Source organism: Gigantopelta aegis, chromosome 4, assembly GCF_016097555.1.
Source record: "Gigantopelta aegis isolate Gae_Host chromosome 4, Gae_host_genome, whole genome shotgun sequence".
In the NCBI taxonomy this organism is placed as follows: domain Eukaryota; kingdom Metazoa; phylum Mollusca; class Gastropoda; order Neomphalida; family Peltospiridae; genus Gigantopelta; species Gigantopelta aegis.
The window spans coordinates 49,627,870-49,649,951 of NC_054702.1; the positions used below are offsets into that span (position 1 = coordinate 49,627,870).

Here is a 22,082-nt window from a genome sequence, read left to right on the forward strand (position 1 = left end):
CTAACACAGGAATATTTGTAAGGAAATCCTACGGCAGGGTTGAAAATTAACATGAAAACCACGATCGCCAGCAGGGCCAGTTGAAGAAACATCTTAATGGCCCTTCTCAAATTCAACTAGCCCTCCAATTATCACATTGAAATTTAACTGTGTAGCAAAACTCAAAACTAGAATGTTCATTGTTGAATAATAACCATGTGTAGTTGTTTGCTTCAAAAGGAAACCAATGAATTGGCATATAACGCCATAATGAATAAAGTTAAAATTCATATAAAAACATGTTCTTAAGTTTTAAACCATACCAACTCAAAAAGTTTTTTGAAAAAAAAAAGAAGAAATCTAGACTCCAGAGTAAATAAAAATGTTTCTTTACAAATTACCATTAAATTATACAGATTAAATATCATTTTTAATACAGGGTGAAGACAAAATGCTAGAACAGCCAAGGTATGCAGTTTGACTTGCATTATTTCTGAAGTAAAACAAAAATTCAATACAAAGAGAATAAAGGTAAAAGTGTGCTTGCTGTAGTATATAAATTAGTCCTCTTTGTGGCACTGTAAGAGAGATAAAATAAACTGAAGCGATGCAAGAGGGGGGTAAAATATCCTGGAAAGGATTTCCTCGGGAGTGGTTGTCCTACATGTATATACGAAGCATGCACATGATATTGTAAATGTTACAATAGTAGGCTACTAATATACAAAGAAAAATAAATCTGTGAAAAAACAACAAAAAAGCTACATTTTACCAAAATATACGATGTACTTAGTTATCATATTACAAAGCAAAAAAACCCCATACTTATTGTTTATTAAAGTAATATTTGGACGGTTATGTCTTCATGTAAGCCTTGGGTGTCACTTTAGATCAAATCTGTTCTTATTTTGTGCAAATCGCTTAAACTTAAAACAATACTGACAATGACAATCAATTAACTGACCTTTGGAATAAGCCCTGTAGTAATGGAAAACTTCATGGTTATTTTTATATGCGTGCATGCGCTCAGGTTAGTGTGAGTTAAAATTACAAGACAGATGTTGATATTGTCACAGAAGCTAATTAAATACGATTCCTTTTTACCATAACATTGAATAACAATGGTCAAATAGTAGCTCTGCTAGATAATTATGGCGTATCTAGTCCATTCCAAAAAGCCGACAACTTCCACCTTTTAAAAATACATTGCAGTGTCTTCAATACATTTTGAACTCTATTTTTAGAAAGACCCGACCCAAAGGCGGTGTCAAAATATAGAGAAGTCTTCTGCTGCCAGATCTGTAGTTCGCACCAACACAGACGCAATGTATTTTGTCACATTCGATTCAGTTTCAATGTTTTTCTTTTTCAACTGGTACCTTTACTTGCCAGACCTAAAATCGATGGTCGTCCAACAGACTACCTTTAAAAAATTTCTTAGTCGCCCTTAGTCAATAAAGGTCACCACGGGCGACTGGGTGACTGCTGATTTTCAACCCTGCTACTGGCAGTAGCTAATGGAAAATTTCCTATTAGTAAAAAGCTCAGTTGGTAAAGAGCTGGGATCAATTCATAAAACATTGTAGTCTTAATTGACAATTAATTCAATTAATGAACTATTGACAACAACACTGAAAACTGAGGATGGTAAGTGTATTGACTAGATTTTTAATTTGTAATTACCGTATTTACCTGGGAATAACCCAGGGGCCCAAAACAACACTTTATGAACTCTATTCCCAGACAAGGGACCATTTTTCTTCTTCTTCTTTTTTTTTTAAATGAACTAGGGATTTTTTTTTTTTTATAAATTAATCTATTTAAATTTATTTTATTTTATTTGTTTACATATAGATATGGGCCTATTTCTGGTTAGATATGGTAATTAATTAGCGAATATATCTCCCATTGGAATCCAGATATTCTTGCATTCAACTGAATGATACAGGAATTCCTCCCCTTGCCCCTGTTCAGGTTTGGTCCAGTCCCGAGCTGTCCCGTAGTTGACCCACGTCCTCTTGAGGTTGTCCGCAGAAAAGTGTTCGACGAACTTGGAGCCCTCAGCAGAGCCGAAATACCACATAGCCTGCACGTCCTGGTGCTCAGTGAGGTATTTAGTCAGGTGATCACGGTCACCAGTCAGGATGTTAACAACACCACCGGGCAGGTCTGACGTGTCAAACACCTACAAGACAACAACATCATGTCTACAGACAATATGTCTACATACATCATGTCTACGTACAGCATGTCTACGTACAACGTGTCTACATAGAACATGTCTACATACAACATACGTGTCTAAATACAGCATGTCTACATACGTCGTCTACATACAAAATGTCTAAATACAACATGTCTACATACATGATGTCTACATACATCATGTCTACATACAAAATGTCTAAATACATGTCTACATACAGTATGTCTACATACAACATGATGTCTACATACAACATGTCTACATACAACATGTCTACATACAACATGTCTACATAAAGCATGTCTACATACAATACAGCATGTCTACATACAGCATGTCTACATACAATACAGCATGTTTACATACAGCATGTCTACATACAATACAGCATGTCTACATACAGCATGTCTACATACAATACAGCATGTCTACATACAGCATGTCTACATATAATACAACATGTCTACATACAACATGTCTACCTACATGTCTACATACAACATGTCTACATAAAGCATGTCTACATACAATACAGCATGTCTACATACAGCATGTCTACATACAATACAGCATGTTTACATACAATACAGCATGTCTACATACAATACAGCATGTCTACATACAATACAGCATGTCTACGTACAGCATGTCTACGTACAGCATGTCTATGTACAACATGTCTACATACAACATGATGTCTACATACAACATGATGTCTACATACAACACAGGGGTTTCCCTAGAGCGATAAGCCGACACGGCCCGTGCTCCCTTAGCCAGCCAAGTAAGCGCCTTCATGTCTGGTAAGCGCCGTAACTGCAGGACTGTGTCGGCTTAATTTGTAACATGTATACAAAACAATGGAGCTGTGATCCGTAACGTCATTCACCACACATTATCACACTTCCATTTGGTATCTCTGCAATTCTTTAGATGTTCACTTTGAGGTCCATTGATCGCACCGTTTTAATTGTCGGCGGGCCTGTGCTGGTCACGTGGTACAGGTGATCGGCTACTACTAATCCGCCAGATAACTGCTTGTTGTAATAGTGTATGTATGCTTGGGAATTACGCATCAAGACATACCTATTACCTATTAATTGAATAAACATCTCTGAAGGTGAAATTCTTGAGTAAAAGATGTCACCATTATTTTAATTTTGTAAAGTCTTTGAACCAAACCGACACTGCTTGTCAATTTGAATACACATGCCAGTTCAGGGCCGAAAGACATGTCGGCTATCCCAAGGGCTGAGTTCAGCCAGACCGAGCGAAAACAAAACGTTTGCTACACTGGTTTGTGCGCTTCACGTTAAACCAAATGGACACTACGGACACCAATCAAATAGTTCGCGAACGTTAGGAAGAACGTTCGTTGGCTGAACTGAGGAAAGCTCGGCGTATTATACGTCACGCTTCAGAGTCAGCTGACACCCACGTGTCAAGAGACATCGTTGCGGACATGAACAATAAGATTACATGGAAGTAAATCTTGATGTAAATGTGTAGAAAAACAATAGTTGTTTGCATCAATGAATACCTAACTGCAGTTTCGTTATTTCCTTTGTCTTTGTTAATTTTGTAGCTATGGTCGAGAGCACGCACTGAGATCGCGATCGCAGGAAATGAACATGCAGTATTTATACAAATTGCAGTTAAACGTACACTGAATTAGTTTACAATAATCATGTTTGTTAGATAATGCTAGATATGTATTTGTTAAACTGTGAGGTGACAAGCATTTAACACGACGCTGAAATCAACAGCAACAACATGGCGCAAATTATGAAATTGATGGGTTTTTTTTTTTAAAGATTTAACCCCCCCCCCCCCCCAAAAAAAAAAAACCCCACAAAAACAACCCCAACATGATTTGGGTTTTCAACCCACTACCCCACTTCTTTTGGCTTGATTTTTGTGTTATAATGATGCTATATATGTAAGCGCCTTAAAAAAATCCTGGGGAAAGGCCTGCAACATGATGTCTACATAAAACATGTCTACATACAGTATGTCTATATACATATCTACGTACAGCATGTCTACCTACATGTCTACCTACATGTCTACAAACAACATGTCTACGTACAGCATGTCTACATACAACAGGCACAGCATACCAAAGTTAAACTTTGTTTTGTTTAACAACACCAATAAAGCACATTGATTTATTAATCATCGGCTAATTTTGTAATTTCAACCTGAAGTCTTCAGAGGAAACCCACTACATTTTTCTGTTAGCAGCAAGGAATCTTTTATATGAACTTTTCCACATATGACAGCACATACCATTGCCTTTGATATACCAGTCATAGGAAGAGCTTACCAAGTCAGTAGTCAAACTGATACTTTAGTACAGACTGGCCACAACCTTTAGTACTTATAAATAAAATGATACAACCATTAACCACTTTCAAATATTTTTTTTTATGAAAATACTTCAAACTTCTGACAACTTTCTGATACAAAAGAATATTAATTTAGAATAAAATAATTATAACAATTAATTATAACTAAGCATTATAACATATTAACATAAGTTAGGAATAAAACTTCTAACTTAACTACACAATTTGATAATAATAACATTATAATAAGGTCAAACCTGGTAGAAATCTAAGGCTACAAGTGGGTATTTTTCACTTGGAATAATGACGACAGTATTGCCACGAATCACAGCTGGTGAGAAGAGTGAGACGAAGCCAAGCAGAGGGTAATTGTCGGGACAGGCGATCCCAATCACACCAACTGGCTCATGGATCTTGATTGTCGCACCGTACAGAGTGGTCTCCTGCAACATAAGATGCCAATTCATGATGAATTCTCTTATATGCACTTTCCATTCTGAACTTAAAGAACATAACAAGCAGAAATAAAGGTAAATCCAGCAAAATTTTAAATGCATAAAAGTGAAATCACCTGTACGGTCCCACCATATTTGTCACAATAGGCTCCCCAGTAGAAGAGTCTCTGAATGGCCAGATCAACCTCTGCTCGACTGTCGTCCAATGATTTCCCAGTCATGTTACTGATACGCTCACCGATTTCCTCTCTCCGCACCTCCAGATTCTCGGCCATGTAGTACACAATCTGTGCTCGATTGTGAGCTGCTCGCTTCCCCCACCTTCACAAAAGCAAATAATACCTGACAGTTTTCCACTCTGTTGTGTACAAATCATAGCATAATCACTGTAAATCAACACCCTCAAGCTCTGTAACATGTACATAAACCAAGGAATGAATTACAGTAAATTACTGTGAAAATCTGATGATAAAGCAATGGCCTTCTGCAAATGTTGGGAAATATGTGTACTCATAATTGTTTAATGACTAAAACAAGCTTTCTTCAAAGAAAAGTAAATTATGCACTTTTTCAGGGGGAAATGATCCACACCAAGATGAGGATAATTAAGAATATGTTGCAAAGGGGAGATAATCAATCAGTTTCTATGCAGGCAACAAACAGTAATTTAAGACACAAAAAAGAAAGTACAAATTGAGATTCCCTATCATGGCAAAGCAGTACTTTCTCACTCTAAAGACCTAATTACACTGGAGAGCAGTAACAGAAAACTGCACGTTAAAAAAATAGAACTGGTGCTTGTTCAATGGATCCAATTACACTAAACATGGAATGGCCCAGTGGTAAAACGTTAAGCTGCTTCCAATAGAACTCGAAGCTTTTTTCTAAAATGCAGTGCAGTAAAATTAAGATTTCAGCCAATTGGGGCGAGTACTGTATATAGTGCTCTGAAAAAATCCAGTGTTTATCAGAGGAATACCAGAAATGTATTTATTGTTAATGTTGGTGGTGGTAGTAGTGGTTGGTGGCATATAATATCTTCGTCGACTTTGTGTTTCTGAAACGATGCTCCCGTTTCCTAGACAAAACCGTCCCGGAAGTACAGGTATGTATATGCGTATATACACACAAATATCAAGTAATACACATTATTTCTCCAAGGGAAGGAGGCTTTTTTCTTTTCTTTTTTTTATCCCACTGCCCCCTTTCTTTTCTCTCCTTTGAATTCCATCTCATTTCTTCCCGATCTGGCAACTCCTCCTATCTTTAAACCTGTTTTGCTGTCCACATCCACATCCCAGGTCTTGTCTCTTCAACCGTGACATGTACCTGTCTCTTGTGGCTATCTGTGCCACACATCTGCCATTCCCCATCAGCTTTTAGCTGTGGGCTTAGTCTGACCATTTTGGGTAGTATTCAGTAGTTACTTCTGGCATTGTTAAGAGGCACATGTAACCACCTACTATGCAGCCCTACTACTCGAGGTCGTTAGTTAGTGCCATGGGTCAGACCACTTTATTAGCGGCAGAGGACGACAATGCCAGGTGGGTGCAAGGAAATACACAGAAACTCCACCCGTGGAGGAAGTTGAGACAGGTAGGCGAGAAGACAGAGTCGGAGGAAACTGACAGAAAGGGTCGAAACAGATTGAAATTGTTGGATAAATTGGAAAGTTGTTTATATTAAGATAATGAGAATGATAGGCAGAGGGTGATAGATGAGAAAGATGAATGAATGTGAGAGCCAGCTTTGTTGGGACTTGAACCACTGTCGTCAGCTTGATCGTCCAGCAGCTGAGCTTATCCACTAGACCACGGAGCTCAGTGTTTATGAGAGGATTACCAGAAATATATTTATTGTCAATGTTGGTGATGGTAGTGGTGGTTGGAGACATGTAATATCTTGGTCGACTTGGTGATTCTGAAATGACGCACACATTCCCTAAACAAAACCGTCCATGCAGTACAGGTATGTATATGTGTACATACACACAAATATCAGGTCATATGCATTATTTCTCCAAGGTAAGGGGGCTTTTTCTTTTTTAGGACCTAATATGGTGCATTATTTTGTTTATCAATGTTTATATAGGCCTACGTAGGTTACCGTAAACATACTGCAAGTGCTTATTGGTCTTGTTTGTGATGTCGTTCTTCACTAGCTCCAAAACCTGTGCAAACTGACCATGGGATATTCGGAAGTAGATGAAGAAACGATCTTCATGTGAACTCAGTTCACATACTAATTTATGAAATTCACCTAGTTCATTCCTTTTTTGTATGATCTCGTGAACCAAAAATTTTCTTGATTTTTCTCGAAACATGTCTGTCTTCGCGCCAACAATAGCAGAGGTAACATCTGCCCCATCTTTACATTATTTAGCTTTCGCCATGATGGTTTACGTGCTAAAAACAAAAAAAATAAAAAACAGCACACAGTTTTCTGCGCTGTATGTAGTTTAAAAAATGCACGGTTTATCGCTTTCTGTTTGCCGCTCTCCGTTACCGCTCTCCAGTGTAATTAGGCCTTAAAGGCTTTTTTTTTTAAATCCTGCTTCCACACTTTAATTGTATGTTTGCAGCTCACAATGAGAAATTTCAGTGAATCTTCCTTACCCTGGAGCTGCACCATGGGCAGCCTCAACAGCATTTCTGACATCTTTCCGGTTTCCGTCACCCACGTGGCCAACCACCTTCCCAGATGGACTGATAACAGGACGGGAATACTGCCCATCAGGCCGCTTCTGGGCACCACCATAGTACAACTTGTACGTCCGGTCAATGCTGAAAAAAACAAGCCATGTGTTAGATAGATTGTAAGCGTGTTCATTTTGTTCAAAGTAGAAGACTGTGAATGTGTAGCAATATTCAGCAATTAATCTTCTGACTACTGCAGGCAAGATATCTTGCCCGACGTCATACCAGCTGACATACTGTATACAGTGCGTTCCCCAATGCATATTTCCTGTTGTTTTGAACACGACTCTCACCGGAAGCGATTTATTAACAGGAAACAAAAGACAACTCAGCTGGTATTCGTCAAGTATTTTCGCTCGACAACAACAGCGGCACGTCACGGTCATTTTCAGGAATCGATAGCTGATTGTGACAGCTAATTTGATAATAAATTTGATTGTTTTACCAACAATGAAAATCACCATATATTGGGATACGAATCATAGTTTGTTTTTCAAAAACAAATTCTGGTCAAAAAGCCAGTGTTATTGGGAATAATGGACATATATGTAAATACAGGACAGCTGGCCACAAATGCCTGTGAAAACACAACTCTGGTTTTTTTTGCCTAATTTTAATGAACAATAACTGATCTAAAATATTAGAAAAATTACTGAAAATAATACTTACCAATTCAAACAAACTTTATTTTATGTATTTATAAAAAGTTTAAGTGAATATATGTGAGTACAAACTAAAAACTCGAACCCACTCATCATGGTTTTTTGTCAAAACTTAATCCAGTAGTCTAAAGGTTAACAAATGAATGTTTACTACAAAAAGTATATTGGTTATTAGGTGTAAAGGTAAGCATTAGACAATGTTAGTAATGTTTATCAAACACAATTTCCCATTAAAATAATGTAGTTAATCTGGAAGCAAAGATAAATGCAATGAATGTCTGTTTACATGAAAGGTTATTTTAAACCATCACTATTTTGAAATAAAATTATTGTGACACTTGTGCAGAGTAAAAGACAGGATACTGGCTGCCAGCAAGCAAAAAATATATATACAATTTTCAACAGAAGAGACAGCATATACCATATTTATTTCAACCATATACCTATAAACCAATTCATACCACACAAGTTTAATATTACCTTGGCATTGCCATGCCATCCACAGAGATGCTTTTCACATCATTGTCTGCGACTGTTGGTCGGGGCGGAACAGTAGAACCAAATGTCTTTAGATTGACCTCCAGTGGACCAGGCCGTGCTCTTTCTTCCCAGGCAGGTCTCACATACTCAAACAAACCCTGAAATAGTCAGTAGTAGCAGCCGATACATTGTGTGTATCAATCTGTGATTTTAACAGCATTTTCAGCAAATATTGAATACCAAAATAAAATAACGTTCTCCTTCCCAGGACAATATTATGTACTTCTACTGAATGGCAGCATGGCAGGGCTCGCGCTGTCGGAAGCCAAATTAGCCATTGTCTAATTTTTACAAAAAAATGGCTAATAAAATTTGCAAGTGGCTAAAATTTTGGCTAAGCCATTTTCTGTCTTCTGATGTGAACAAACTGTTACATAATCTATCTGACACTCAAACATAATAATACTACCAAATATTCAATTAGTGTAATAGCGATCTCGCGACCAGTAACGAGAAATGATGTCATCCAGAATACAGCATGGGCTTAATGAAGTTTGATTATTTTAATAATCATGGTTATTAATTTTAACGGCATGCATTCAACATGTATAAAATCAAAGTCTGTAACTTGTTATTTTAACTTTGTAAAGTCTTTGAACCAAAGTAATAAAAACAGACCGACAATGCGTGTCAATTTGAATACACATGCCAGTTCAGGGCCGAAATACATGTAGGCTATCAAAAGGGCTGATCAGCCAGACCGAGCGAAAAGAAAACGTTCGCTAGACTGGTTTGTGCACTTCACGTTAAACCAAATGGACACAACGAACACCAATCAAATAGTTTGCGAACGTTAGGAAGAATGTTCATTGGCTGAACTGAGAACAGCTCTCAGCACAAATACGTCACGCTTCAGAGTCAGCTGACACCCACGTGTCAAGAGACATTGTTGCGGACATTAAACAATACGATTACACAGGAGTAAATCTTGATGTAAATTTGTAGAAAAACAATAGTTGTTCCAATCAATGAATACCTAAATGCAGTTTCGGTTATTTCTTTATCTTTGTTAATTTCGTACCCATGGTTGAGAGCATGCATGCAGATCGCAGGAAATGAACATGCAGTACTTATACAAATTGCAGTTAAAGGTACACTGATAATCATACTTGTTAGATACAGATTTGTAAGACTGTGAGGTGAAATTTAATAAGTTAGCTGGATTTTAAAAAGACCGTTAAGGTTGTTCGTTTTTTTTCTTTTTTTTTTCTTCTTTTTTTTTAATAAATGGAATATACTGTGAAGTCAGCATTCTTAGCCTAGGTATTTTACAAGCAGAAATCACAAGCCTTTAACACGATGTTGAAATCAACAGCAACAACATGGCGCAAATTATGAAATTGTTAGGGGTGGGGAATTGATGGGTCACTTAAAAAAAAAAAGTAAAAAAAGAAAAAGAAAAAGACAAAAGAAAAAAAGCAATCAAACTAACATAAAGATAGCTATTTCAAAAAATAATGAGCTCTATATTTAAAAAAAGACCCTCTCAATTTTTTTATTTAGTGAAAAAAAGGAAGAAAGAAGAAAAAAAACCCCACCCTCCATAAAGGTTCACCCACCCCCATATTTCTGTATGTTTGTTAATTTAAAGTCATAGGCCTTAGAAGTGGGGGCAAGTGTACAGGGTAGTGACTTCCAACTCTGAAGATAATACATCACCCCCTTCCCCCACCGCTGAAAAATCAAAGTAATATATTAACTGTCCCTAACCCCTTTGCTGTTTTTGATTTTGATCAGCTAATACGGTTTTGTTATTCAGATTTATTCCAGTTTGTACACAATTAGCTGAAAAAGATGCATTTTCATATTCATATATAAATACTCTATACAGTACTAGGTAAAACAATTTTGGCTAAAGCATTTTCAATATGGCTAATAAAAATTCCATTTCGCTATGGGATCTTTTATATGTTTCCAACAGTCAGGACAGCACATACAATGACCTTTAGTATACTAGTCATATGACACTAGTTAGGAAAGAAAAATAACAACATTTTGTCCACTGAGGGAATCAAGCATTAGCACACAAGAAAATAATTGTTTCGATGAAGATTGCATAACTTTACATTCTGTTCAGTAAATTTCAATATTTTTAGCCAAACCACTGTGAATTTAGCAGGATTATGTACATCCGCTAAGTGCCTGAATTTTGGTTAGAAGTGTGAGATTGTGAGATGGAATCCTAAAATAAGTAGAGTGTACCCTCGATTTACTGACCCCCGATTTAATGCCAACCCAACCTACCACCAACTTTTTTTCAAGCACTCTTTGTATCTCTGTTTAATTCCCTTGATATACTGTCACCCTCATTAGTCCTTTTTGAACCGAACTCCATTTAGTCATTATAATCCCCTCAATAATACCACCAACGGTGTGGTTAGAAGTTAATCATAGTGCTTTAATTAATCTGTTGATTGGTGAAAATCTAATATCAATGACCACAGGTAGTAAGTATACAGTAAATGTGCTTTGTGCTATGAGTGGCAATTAGCAACAATGGCTTTGGGTAGCCGCGGCATTCATGCTCAATTAGTGCCTGTGGTCCAGGAACAAACAACAGTCTGATGATCACATGACAGATAGGTGCTTTCGATTGGTTATTTCAATCATGGATTAATTACTCCAGGTATTTTAAATGTTGGCAGCAAAGACTCATGTTTAATAAGCTAAATTCGAGTAAAAATCAACAAGACATTGTTAATCACTTTTCGGCGCTCTGGGCCTATCCCATAAAACGAAGAACAATCGGTGACATATTGCTTCAAAAGGTAAAATGGGAAGATAAAAATATCAAACTGGCCCCCCAAAAAATTAAAATCAGCTAAACACATCAACTTAGAAGAAACGTTATTCTTATGGTTCAGCAACATCCGTGCTCAAAAAGTCCCTGTCATTGATGAAATTCTCAGTGAAAGCCAGGTCTTTAGGTGAAAAACTAAACATTTCCGACTTCGTGTTTACCAATGGGTGGTTACAAAGGTTCAGATATAACATCGCACAGCATGTGATTTCAGGTGAAAGTGCTGGGGTTGACAAAAAGCTGATTACTGATAGACAAACCAAAAACACGTCATCTTGTTTGGTAGTAAACCCAAGGCACCCTCACTATACCGCCAACTCGATATAACACCAAAATTACATTGGTATATTAGTGGACATTAAATCAAGGTTATACTGTATATCAAACAATTTTATGATTTGGCAGAATCCTAAAAACCAATCGCCAAATTCAATGCTTGCAAACCATTATGAAAATTAGCAACTGTCTAATTAAGACTACTAAAAAGGTAAATTCTAACTTGTAAAAAATACTTCTGAATCATCAAATATACCAAAACAGACTAACCTCTTTACCACCATCTCTTCCATACCCACTGTGCTTGTAACCCCCAAAGCCTGCTGCAGCATCAAACATGTTGTGGCTGTTGACCCACACGGCGCCAGCCTTCACACTGATCGCCACTTCCATAGCCAGGCCGATATTCTCCGTCCACACACTGGCACCAAGACCAAACACAGTGTTATTGGCAAGAGAAACCGCTTCTTTTGCTGTACGGAATGGCAAAGCTACCAATACAGGTCCAAAGATCTGGAGGAAAAAAAAACCCCATTCAGTCAACATTTATTAATGTCATTGTCATTAAAGCATCTACTTTAAAAGAGTATTTGGTGGAGGTTTTTTGCATGCTGTATCTTTTATAACAAAAGTACCGGTAAGGTACATGATACACCCATCAGGAGTTTGTTGGAAAACCATAGATATTAATGAATATGTTACGAGTATGATTCAATTCTAATTATATGAATATAGACAAATTATTTTATTTATTTGTATTACAGTGACATAGTAATTGTATGTGACACACCACGATACCAAGTTGTTCCTACACGTGAGGTTTGATGGTCCTGTATGCATCCATATGTAAGATATGATCCGGACAAGGATTTACTGTTATGTGCAGTAGACTGTGAAAAGTTGGTCACAGTAACCTAGTAATAGTACGCAACAAACCGCCATCCCAAGTTGTTCCTACATGTGAGGTTTGATGCAAGATATGGTCTGGACAAGAAAAAGTTAACAAACGGACATACGGACAACAACATACCATAATACGACCCATCATAGACAGGTGTATAAAAAGTGTATATAATTTTATCTTGTTGAGGAGCACTTATTTTGATCAGCTGCCGGTACCTATTTGCCAATCAACTTGATTACTGACATTTTATTTAAATTGAAGAATAAGTTTAACTACACTGTATTTAAAAATGTGATGCATGATAAAACCACCCTGTAGTTATGGAGGCTGAAATAAAACACTGTCAAGAATTCTGACAAATTAAATGTCTTGCCTATCATAAACTGTTTAAACTACTATTTACATTTATATAGTTTTAAATTTGTGATGTAAATAGACATGAGTGGCCGTTAGATACAATTTATCTGCATCTAATGAGCAAAAGTGAGTTGGATAGAGTTTTAAACATTCAGTTGTGAATGGATTCTACTGCACATGAATAAAGTATTCCATTTCTTACATATCTTAAAAAAAAGAGAAGCTAAAATGAAATTTAACCATCTTTCCCAACTAAAACATATTTAAGGCAATAGTGCTTGCATTTAACTTACACGTTATAGAGCAATCAGTTTCAGTTTAACTTGTACATCACAGAGCAATCAATGTTGGCCCTGCTTATTTCTTTGTATGATATAACTGTGGTGACAGGGTGATACTGCCATGTGATATCATAAATAACAAATAACTACATAAAATGATGTTTTATAGCGACAGTACTAAAAACGTACCTGTCAACATACATCACGGGCAGTAAAGAGACTTACCTCCTCAACCACCACCCGAGACACTGTCTGGACATTTGTAATCAGCGTAGGTGGGAAGTAACAACCTTTAGCTGGGACACACGCAGCAGCTTGATACACCTGAAACATCAAGTATGCATATTATTTAATTTTTATATTTTTATTCATATCTAGTCACTACTAGTTCCCGGGGTATTATATGTACCTTTTATTTATTTAATATTTTATTTTGCTTTGTTTAACAACATCACCAGAGCACATTGATTTCTTAATCATCGGCTACTGAATGTCAAACATTTGGTCATTTTGACATATGTACCTTATAGGTTATTAGTAGAGGCAAAATAATAAAGTTCCATGAACAATTTACAAGACAAAGATTTGAAGATGTTATTATATCTTCAAAGCAATCTGAATAAAAGTAGCGGGGGTGACCCTCTCAAAAGTGTGGGCTAACACCGCAAGGTGGCAAAATTCAAGATGGCCACCACAATTATCAAAACATGTGTTATTCAGCTTCTTCTTGTCGCATGAAGATGATTTTGATGTCTAAATATATGTTTTGGGGGTCAAAGAATTCAATTTTACAAACCAGAACAGTATTCAATAACATATAAAATTATTTCAGACAAAAATCCAAAATAGTTGTCAAAATTAATCATTTGCTTTCTTTTTCTCATAGCTCATCTAGGAAAGTTGCACAAAAAGTTGCTGTATTATTCTTGTTTGCTTTCAAGTGGATACAAAGAAAAGTAACTTTTATTAATGATAATATATGTCCAGGATGGTATGTTCTCCTCAGGCTCTGAATCAGTTGTTGAGTCGGACAAGTTTTATGTTCTGCATTCTCTACCTTGATTATCATTAATATGGTGTTTTTGATATGAGACTATTTAATGTCTTCAGAAGCAAGTGGCTATGGAACATCTGGTTTGCAATAATTGAGCAGCAGGTATACTTGATGCTGTAAAAATCCTCTTCTGGTATTGACTTCATCTTCACCATTCTCCCTTGGAAACACTGCCTTAACTAAGTTTTAACTAGTCAGGTAAATGAAAACAAAGTAATCCGACTAAAAATTTTAATTTCACTATTAGCTATAATGTCGATTTTATATTATTCAATAACAGCTAGCAGGATAAAATATTACATACCACTGATTTACTCACCAAAGTTAGACATAAGCCATTAACTACTGAAGATACTAAGCCAGATTCTCAAACTATATACATGTGTATAGAGATTCAAGCAATACTGACCCTAAACTAAGTTATATGTCAAAATTTACGATTTCACCTTTTCAATAGTCAATGTTCCTTTAGGTCGAGCAGCATTTTGTATCTCCGGCTTTTAGTGTTTACATATTAACTACTGAAATGAATAATAATACATGTTCAAAATATGCCGATTTCAAACAATGTCTTGTCATTCTGGCATAGATTCTTCATTGGAAATAAAACTTTCAAGGACCCCTGAATCTGTAAAGTATTATGGTAGATATTTAGATGCTTGATATAATACATTACTGATTTTAATGACATCTGATGTTATGGTCTAGTTTGAACATTTATATAATGCTTAATATAGTGTGCATATATTTTTCATTACTGATGAGAACGACATACTTGCCAACTGTACACTATGTTCACAACGGGTGCCACTGGTTTAGCAGTATAAGCTAATCTTCCACAAACATCCAGTACCACCATTCTTCAGACTATGGCTTATGAGTTGGAAGGAAGGAAGGAAATGTTTTATTTAACGACGCACACTCAACACGTTTTATTTGCGGTTATATGGCATCGGACATATGGTTAAGGACCACACAGATATTGAGGGAGGAAATCCACTGTGACCACTTCATTGGCTACTCTTTTTGATTAGCAGCAAGGGATCTTTTATATGCACCATCCCATAGACAGGATAGCACATACCACGGCCTTTGATGTACCAGTCGTGGTACACTGGCTGGAGCGAGAAATAGCACAATGGGCCCATTGACGGGGATCGATTCCAAAACAACCGCACATCACGTGAATGCTTTACCATTGGCCTACACCTCGCCCCTATGAATTCGTGTTATTACTAGTCTAAATGTCCATCGAATTATGTTTGTCGAGGTTCGTCAAATCAGACTTGGTAGCAGCAATCCTCATTTGAACATAGGACAATGTATGATCCTGGAAAATGGTATTCCTTATATGGATGAAACACTCGACAGTGATTCACGGGAACGTTCATTTACTCTGACATGCTATTTTACATATGGTAACTATTTTGTTGTTCAACTTATTATTTGCATATTCAGTAAGAAATAGTTGTTGAAATTAAGCTTTTGATGTAGATGACAGCACATTAGTTGAATCCTAATGTTGGCATGAAAATATATTAAATTTTATACATCTATTTTCAACTTAGGAATGTCTGGACTGATGTTGTCATTATTGATGCTAGAGACATATATGTTGTTATTTCCACATGTTGCACACATTGTAGTTGATTATACTGGGATAAAGAGAAAACGTTATCAGATTGATATACCTCTGCATATATTCACTGATCTGATGCAAAGTATTTGAGAGTGTAATAACATCTAAAGGTGTTTGTAGGTTTTGCACATTTCCTGTTAAAATGATGACAGACACAAGTATATAGTAAACAGAGTGATGCAGTCAACAAATGCCTAGCTGAAACCTGGACACTGATAACATCAAAGTTGAATTGACAAACCATCAAGTGTACTCTCTGTGTCAAACTAGATATTCCACCGTCCTTACTTGATGATAGCTGGTACCTCAGTAAGGAAACCTAGAAAGTACACAAACCCTCCGCTTCCCATAGTATTAAAGGCACTTCGACCTCAAATTAATTTGAGCAATGTTTCTCTAAAATACTTTCAGTTCCACTCTTAAAATAGTATTCAATGCACATCTGCATGTTTATTCATACGTGTCTTTTTACAGAAGCTATAATAAGGTTTTGGCATCTGTACTGGCGTATGCAGTATAGTGACAGTCCTATAGATGAAGTTGGAATCATACATCATGATCAGTTCTCTGTCGACAAAGCACTTGAATGCGAGTCATGGCTGCATACCTTTACGACTATAATACCTAGTTTTGGAATTAATTTTGTGTAGAGATACTGTACTGAATAAGCTAATGGCAGATTAATAACCGCTATATACGATACAGCTTCCACAACACTAGTTTAAATTTTATATTGTTTCAGTGAATTACTGGTGAATATATTAAAAGGACTATCCTGAGTTAGCAACCATTGTAACATATTTCTTAATTAATAAACAACACTTTTTAACAAGTTACATCTTGAATACAGTTTATTGTTTATAATATCAGTTTCTGTATATTGAATGTGTTTCTGGTCGTCCAAATGTTTGTAGTAGCTCAATTTAGTTCCTATCGTTTTTGTCAGGTACAAAATTGGAGGTAAAATATAGTTTGGGCTACCTACAAACATTAGGATAACACGAAACACACTGTACATGTATATACAGACATTGACATTTAAAGCAATAACATATATTTAAAATAGACTTATTTGTTAAAAGTACTCTCAGACTGTTAGTCGAAAACGTTTCTTTAATGCATTTTATTTGTTTTATTTTGTAAACTTTACAACCGTTCCACAAAGCAAGCTTATGGCAGTCGTAAGTGCCCCTTCAATGATTAAAATCTGCTTTGCGATGAAGTGCGAATTAGTTAAATAATAAATTGGTTAACGACTTTTTGGAACATCTTGGATGTATTCAATGGTATCAGACATCCATGAAGTAACTTTGTCTGTTTATTTGCTTAGCGATAATTGCCAAATGTATAAGACATGAGAGTTATCTCACATATTTTCGTATGGAGGTTGTATGGCCTAGACTGTTTTTCATTGAACGCTGAGTTTCATAAAAGGTATATATTAGAAGCATTTTTACACAAAACGTTAGTATCCTTCTTAGAAAATGATCAAATCATCATCTAACTGCCATTTAACATCTACATTAGTGGCTTACAACTGCCTCGTACCAATTGTAAATTTTCACCGAAATTTACGATGATAGTAAGCTACATGTATGCAGCATCGTATAATGGGCTGGTGATCGTAGAAAAACATTTAGGTCGCACTGGTAGGTATTTACAGCAATAGTAGTGCTAAGATAGCTTCGTGGAATGGGCCCTGGACACACACTATAATAGCAATCTGTAATGTCAGTTCTAAACCAATAGCTCTTCCCTTATAGTCATTTTGGTTGTTACCAGATAAAGGATATGTTAAATTAATAAATTTTTAGCATTCTGTTTTAAATACCCTAATTAAACTATGCATATTCTAAAATATTAATTAATCTAGGCAACAGATGACTACATGTAGCATTCCAGCTCAGAATAATGTTTTGTTCAACTTAACTACTAAAAGCGGTGAGTAATTATTTAAAGTTATGATTAAAACAAACACTAAATTTCTATCTCTGTATTGTTACGTGAGCTTTATTCTGCGGTGAATCAGAGCTTTAACAATATTGCTATCTTGAGGACAATACAAACCTCAGCACCTTCGTTCCTGGCACTCTCCACATAGTCCTCAATGGATGACTTCTGAGATTCATCAACAATGGCGCCCATGTCTATGGTCTTGTCAAGACTGTCACCAATACGGAAGTGCGTTAGTCGTTCTTTCAGTTTAAGAATTAATTTATCAAATATGGTCTCTTGGGCCAACAGCCGAGATCCAGCACTGCACACCTGTATCAATGTAGATCGCTCTGTGTTAAACACTATTTATGTCTCATCTCAAGTGAATTGGTAAACAAGTCATATTTAAAATAATATTAATGCCTTTCCACAAATACACTGTCATACAGGTCAAAATAGTTCACATAAAATAATGGATATTTACTCATTTCTAATTATTTTTGTATACATACATACTTCCAGATAAATCTCAACTAGAGTATTCATTAGTAGGCAGGAGGTGGGCATTTCATGCTTACAATACCTCCTTGCATTTAGTAGACATAGCCATCTACTTTTCTCAAACAGCTTCCAACTTTCAGTAACAAGCCCATGCATACCGGTCATAAAGTAACGGTTTAAATAAGGAAAACAACTGAGTCCGTCTGCTAAGGCAGGTCAATCCCACAATTCACTGTAGTCTATTACACCTAACTTATCCTGAAAAGTTTTGCATTTATTGTAGTCAAAGTTCTCAAAAAAAACAAAACAAATGTTTTCTAAATTTAAGTGTTTAATAAACAGCAAGCTCCATTGTTTTATTGTTATTCACATGCAGCCAAATTAACCAGTTACTGATAATGACATATTGATTCAACACTGTTTATTAAATACTTGAGTATAATTTGACAAATATTCTCATCTGTCTTTCTTTTCTTTTTTTAGCAATGAGGAACATATTTTTAATATCCTGTAACATTATGATATGCCACAGACATATAATTCAAACATTATTTTCCTGTAGACGAATGGGCTGCAAAGTCTTTTGCCAATCCACTTTGATGAACATGAAATAATAGCATTAATTTTCACATTTCACATTCTCATCTGTCTTGATGCAACATAAAACCATGTTGCTATCTGTTCAATTTCAGTACATTTTATAATTAAGAGCTCGAAATCTCTGAGTTACATATTAACAGATGACGAATTTTCATATATACTAGATATGAAATAGAAGCCAATTTAAGTTGAAGAATGATACATAAGAAGAAATATAAACTGGCAGGGAGTATTTTTATAATTTTTAGACAGATGACAGTAAAATAATTGCTGTTTAAAATTTATCAAAGTACATGAAATTCAGTGTCCAATTTCAGATCATTTAAACCCATAACCACTTAGTTGCGGCACTTGTGGTCTATTTTCTTTTTATTACATACCCTCAAATTATTTTCTGGCAAAAAGCCTGACGGGAGTATCCACTGTAAATGCTCTACCCTTTCTACAGTGTTTGCCAGTTTGAAGCAGACAAGCTCAACAGATCAAACAGTACCTTACTGAATGACTGACTTAATCATTAACCAGTAAGTAGAAGAAAAAAGGTTTGTCTTGTTTAACAACACCACTAGAGCACATTGATTAATTAATCATCAGCTATTGGATGTCAAACATTTAGTAATTCTGACTCATAGTCATCAAAAGAAACCTGTAACATTTTTCCATTAGCAGCAAGGGCTCTTTTATATGCACTTCCCTAGAAACAGGAAAGGACAAAACACAGCCAGTTGTGGTCCACTCGATGGAATGAGAAAAATTCCAGTCAGTTGAATGGATCCACCGAGGTGGTTCGATCCTGCCATATGCAAGCATCTCAGAACCCTCAGCTAAATCTAGCCCCAACAAGTAAATAGGATCTGATGGTTAAAAGAGTGATGATGAAAGGGTTAAATACTACACTTTCAGCTTTAAGTGTACACTAAAGTAATGTTTCAGAGCACTAACTTGTCCTTGGTTAAACCAAATAGCTTCGACCAGTCCTTCTACCACACTGTCGAGATCAGCCGTCTCAAACACGATGACAGGCGATTTTCCTCCCAGCTCTAGAGACAGCTTCTTACCGGTGCCAGCAGTCACATGGCGCAGTATTTGTCCAACCTTTACAACATTTAATTACATCAAACATTTATCAGCACAGATGTAAAAGGCAAATGGAAGATAAAATGTAAAATTTTAAGTCATGTCATGCCACTGAAGTGTGTTGCCACTATACAAACTACTCTTAATAATACTGATGGCAACAAGTCATGGATAACTGGTTGGAATGGGGAAAACGCGAAGGATCATTCAACAGGAATCAATTCTCTGACTTGTCACCTCAAATGAGTCACAGGTTTTTCAATGTTCATCTTCATAAGCCCACAGGTCCTATTCTGTATGAATACTTCATTGTAGAATAAGACCCTTGGCTTGTAATAATAGAATCTATCACTGTTGTGAGGTATAGATAAGACAATTCCAACCCAAGGGACAAAATGTTTTTTGTGAGGGCCGAGGTTTACCTAGGCCCTTATAAAAACATTTTGTCCCGAGGGTTGGAATTGCCGTATCCATACCTCACAACAGTGACTGATTATTTTTTTTGCCTATTTAATTACAGTAACAAAACATTAATTTTGTAAGTTATTGTGGAACGATTCGTACATGTATACATTTCACCTGCAAACACATTTAATCATCCACGGAAAAATATAGTCCACCTTATGCAACGACATAAATATGTAATAACTTACCAATATATATAAAGTTGTTTAAATATTTTTAAAACAATGATACAACGTGAAATGGCAAACAGAATTTTGAAAATCAATCGTCGTAAAACATGAGTTATGACATCACGCGTATGTAGAAATCGTCTAGCCCTCGGGTTGGACAGATTTATCTAGCCCTAGCATCAGACAGATTTTTCTAGCACTGTGCAAAAGGTGGATAAGCCTGTCCAGTGGGCAAGAATGATGGATATTCTGCAGGCCTCTGGTAACTGTGAAGGATTTTCATTTGTATGTTGCTGATGCACTTAATCTATTTTTCATTTACACATTAAACTTAGGACAAGATTTACAACAGGGTTATATGAAATATTTTATCGTAACACATAAATGGGTTATGCTAATTTTCAATTGTCAGAGGCCTATTTGTATCTGCAAACACTTGTAATTATAATCTGAGTTACTACATACTTCAGTGGATCCAGTAAATGCCACCTTGTCTACATCAGGATGACATGCCAGTTTGCTGCCAAAGGCTCCGCCTCCTGTAACGACATTGAACACTCCTGGTGGAAGTCCTGCCTCTGCACAGATCTCAGCAAATAACAGGGCAGAGAGGCGTGTGTATGTTGCCGGCTTCAGGACAACCGTGTTTCCCATAGCCAAGGCTGGACACACCTTCCATGTCAGTAACATAAGAGGGAAGTTCCAGGGAACAATTCCAGCAACAACACCTGTGAATGAAAACATTCACACACATTAAAAAACCCAAAAGTTAATGAGCTGCCGTATGTGGGAGGTGGAAGCTAGGTGTCGTAATTATTGTTTTATGCCTGGTAAGTCTATTGCAATCTTTTGTTATGTATACATATCTCAATAAAATGTGAATGCCTCTCACTGTGTGGTCAATTCTAGAACAGCCCATGATGAAGTATATCTTGGGGTGGGTTTTTTTTCATGATTAAAAAAAATCTACCAGCATTAAATGTTGGTAGAGAACAAAATGGGTCTCAATGGTATACTAAATGCCATGTTCATATTCCAGTACTGATTAGAATCCAGAGCAAATTATCAGTTCAATGGAGGTGGGGATGAGGGGGTAATGCCACCAATCCCAAGTACTCTTTCACCAACTCTGTCCAA

The 22,082-nt window shown here is 36.3% G+C and overlaps 1 protein-coding gene across 1 annotated transcript in view; it reads right to left on the bottom strand.

Annotated features, from left to right (window-relative positions):
* Positions 1-1,618: 1,618 nt before the first annotated feature.
* LOC121370656 (aldehyde dehydrogenase family 16 member A1-like) overlaps positions 1,619-22,082 on the bottom strand; it is a 32,513-nt gene continuing 12,049 nt past the window's right edge. The window contains exons 5-14 of the mRNA XM_041496042.1: positions 21,411-21,673; positions 20,176-20,328; positions 18,265-18,462; positions 13,730-13,828; positions 12,233-12,475; positions 8,827-8,984; positions 7,604-7,771; positions 5,105-5,309; positions 4,791-4,976; positions 1,619-2,164 (exon numbers count right to left, since the gene is read on the bottom strand). Coding sequence (XP_041351976.1) covers positions 1,865-2,164; positions 4,791-4,976; positions 5,105-5,309; positions 7,604-7,771; positions 8,827-8,984; positions 12,233-12,475; positions 13,730-13,828; positions 18,265-18,462; positions 20,176-20,328; positions 21,411-21,673 — 1,973 coding nt within the window. The 3' untranslated portion in view covers positions 1,619-1,864. The remainder of the gene's footprint in view (positions 2,165-4,790; positions 4,977-5,104; positions 5,310-7,603; positions 7,772-8,826; positions 8,985-12,232; positions 12,476-13,729; positions 13,829-18,264; positions 18,463-20,175; positions 20,329-21,410; positions 21,674-22,082) is intronic.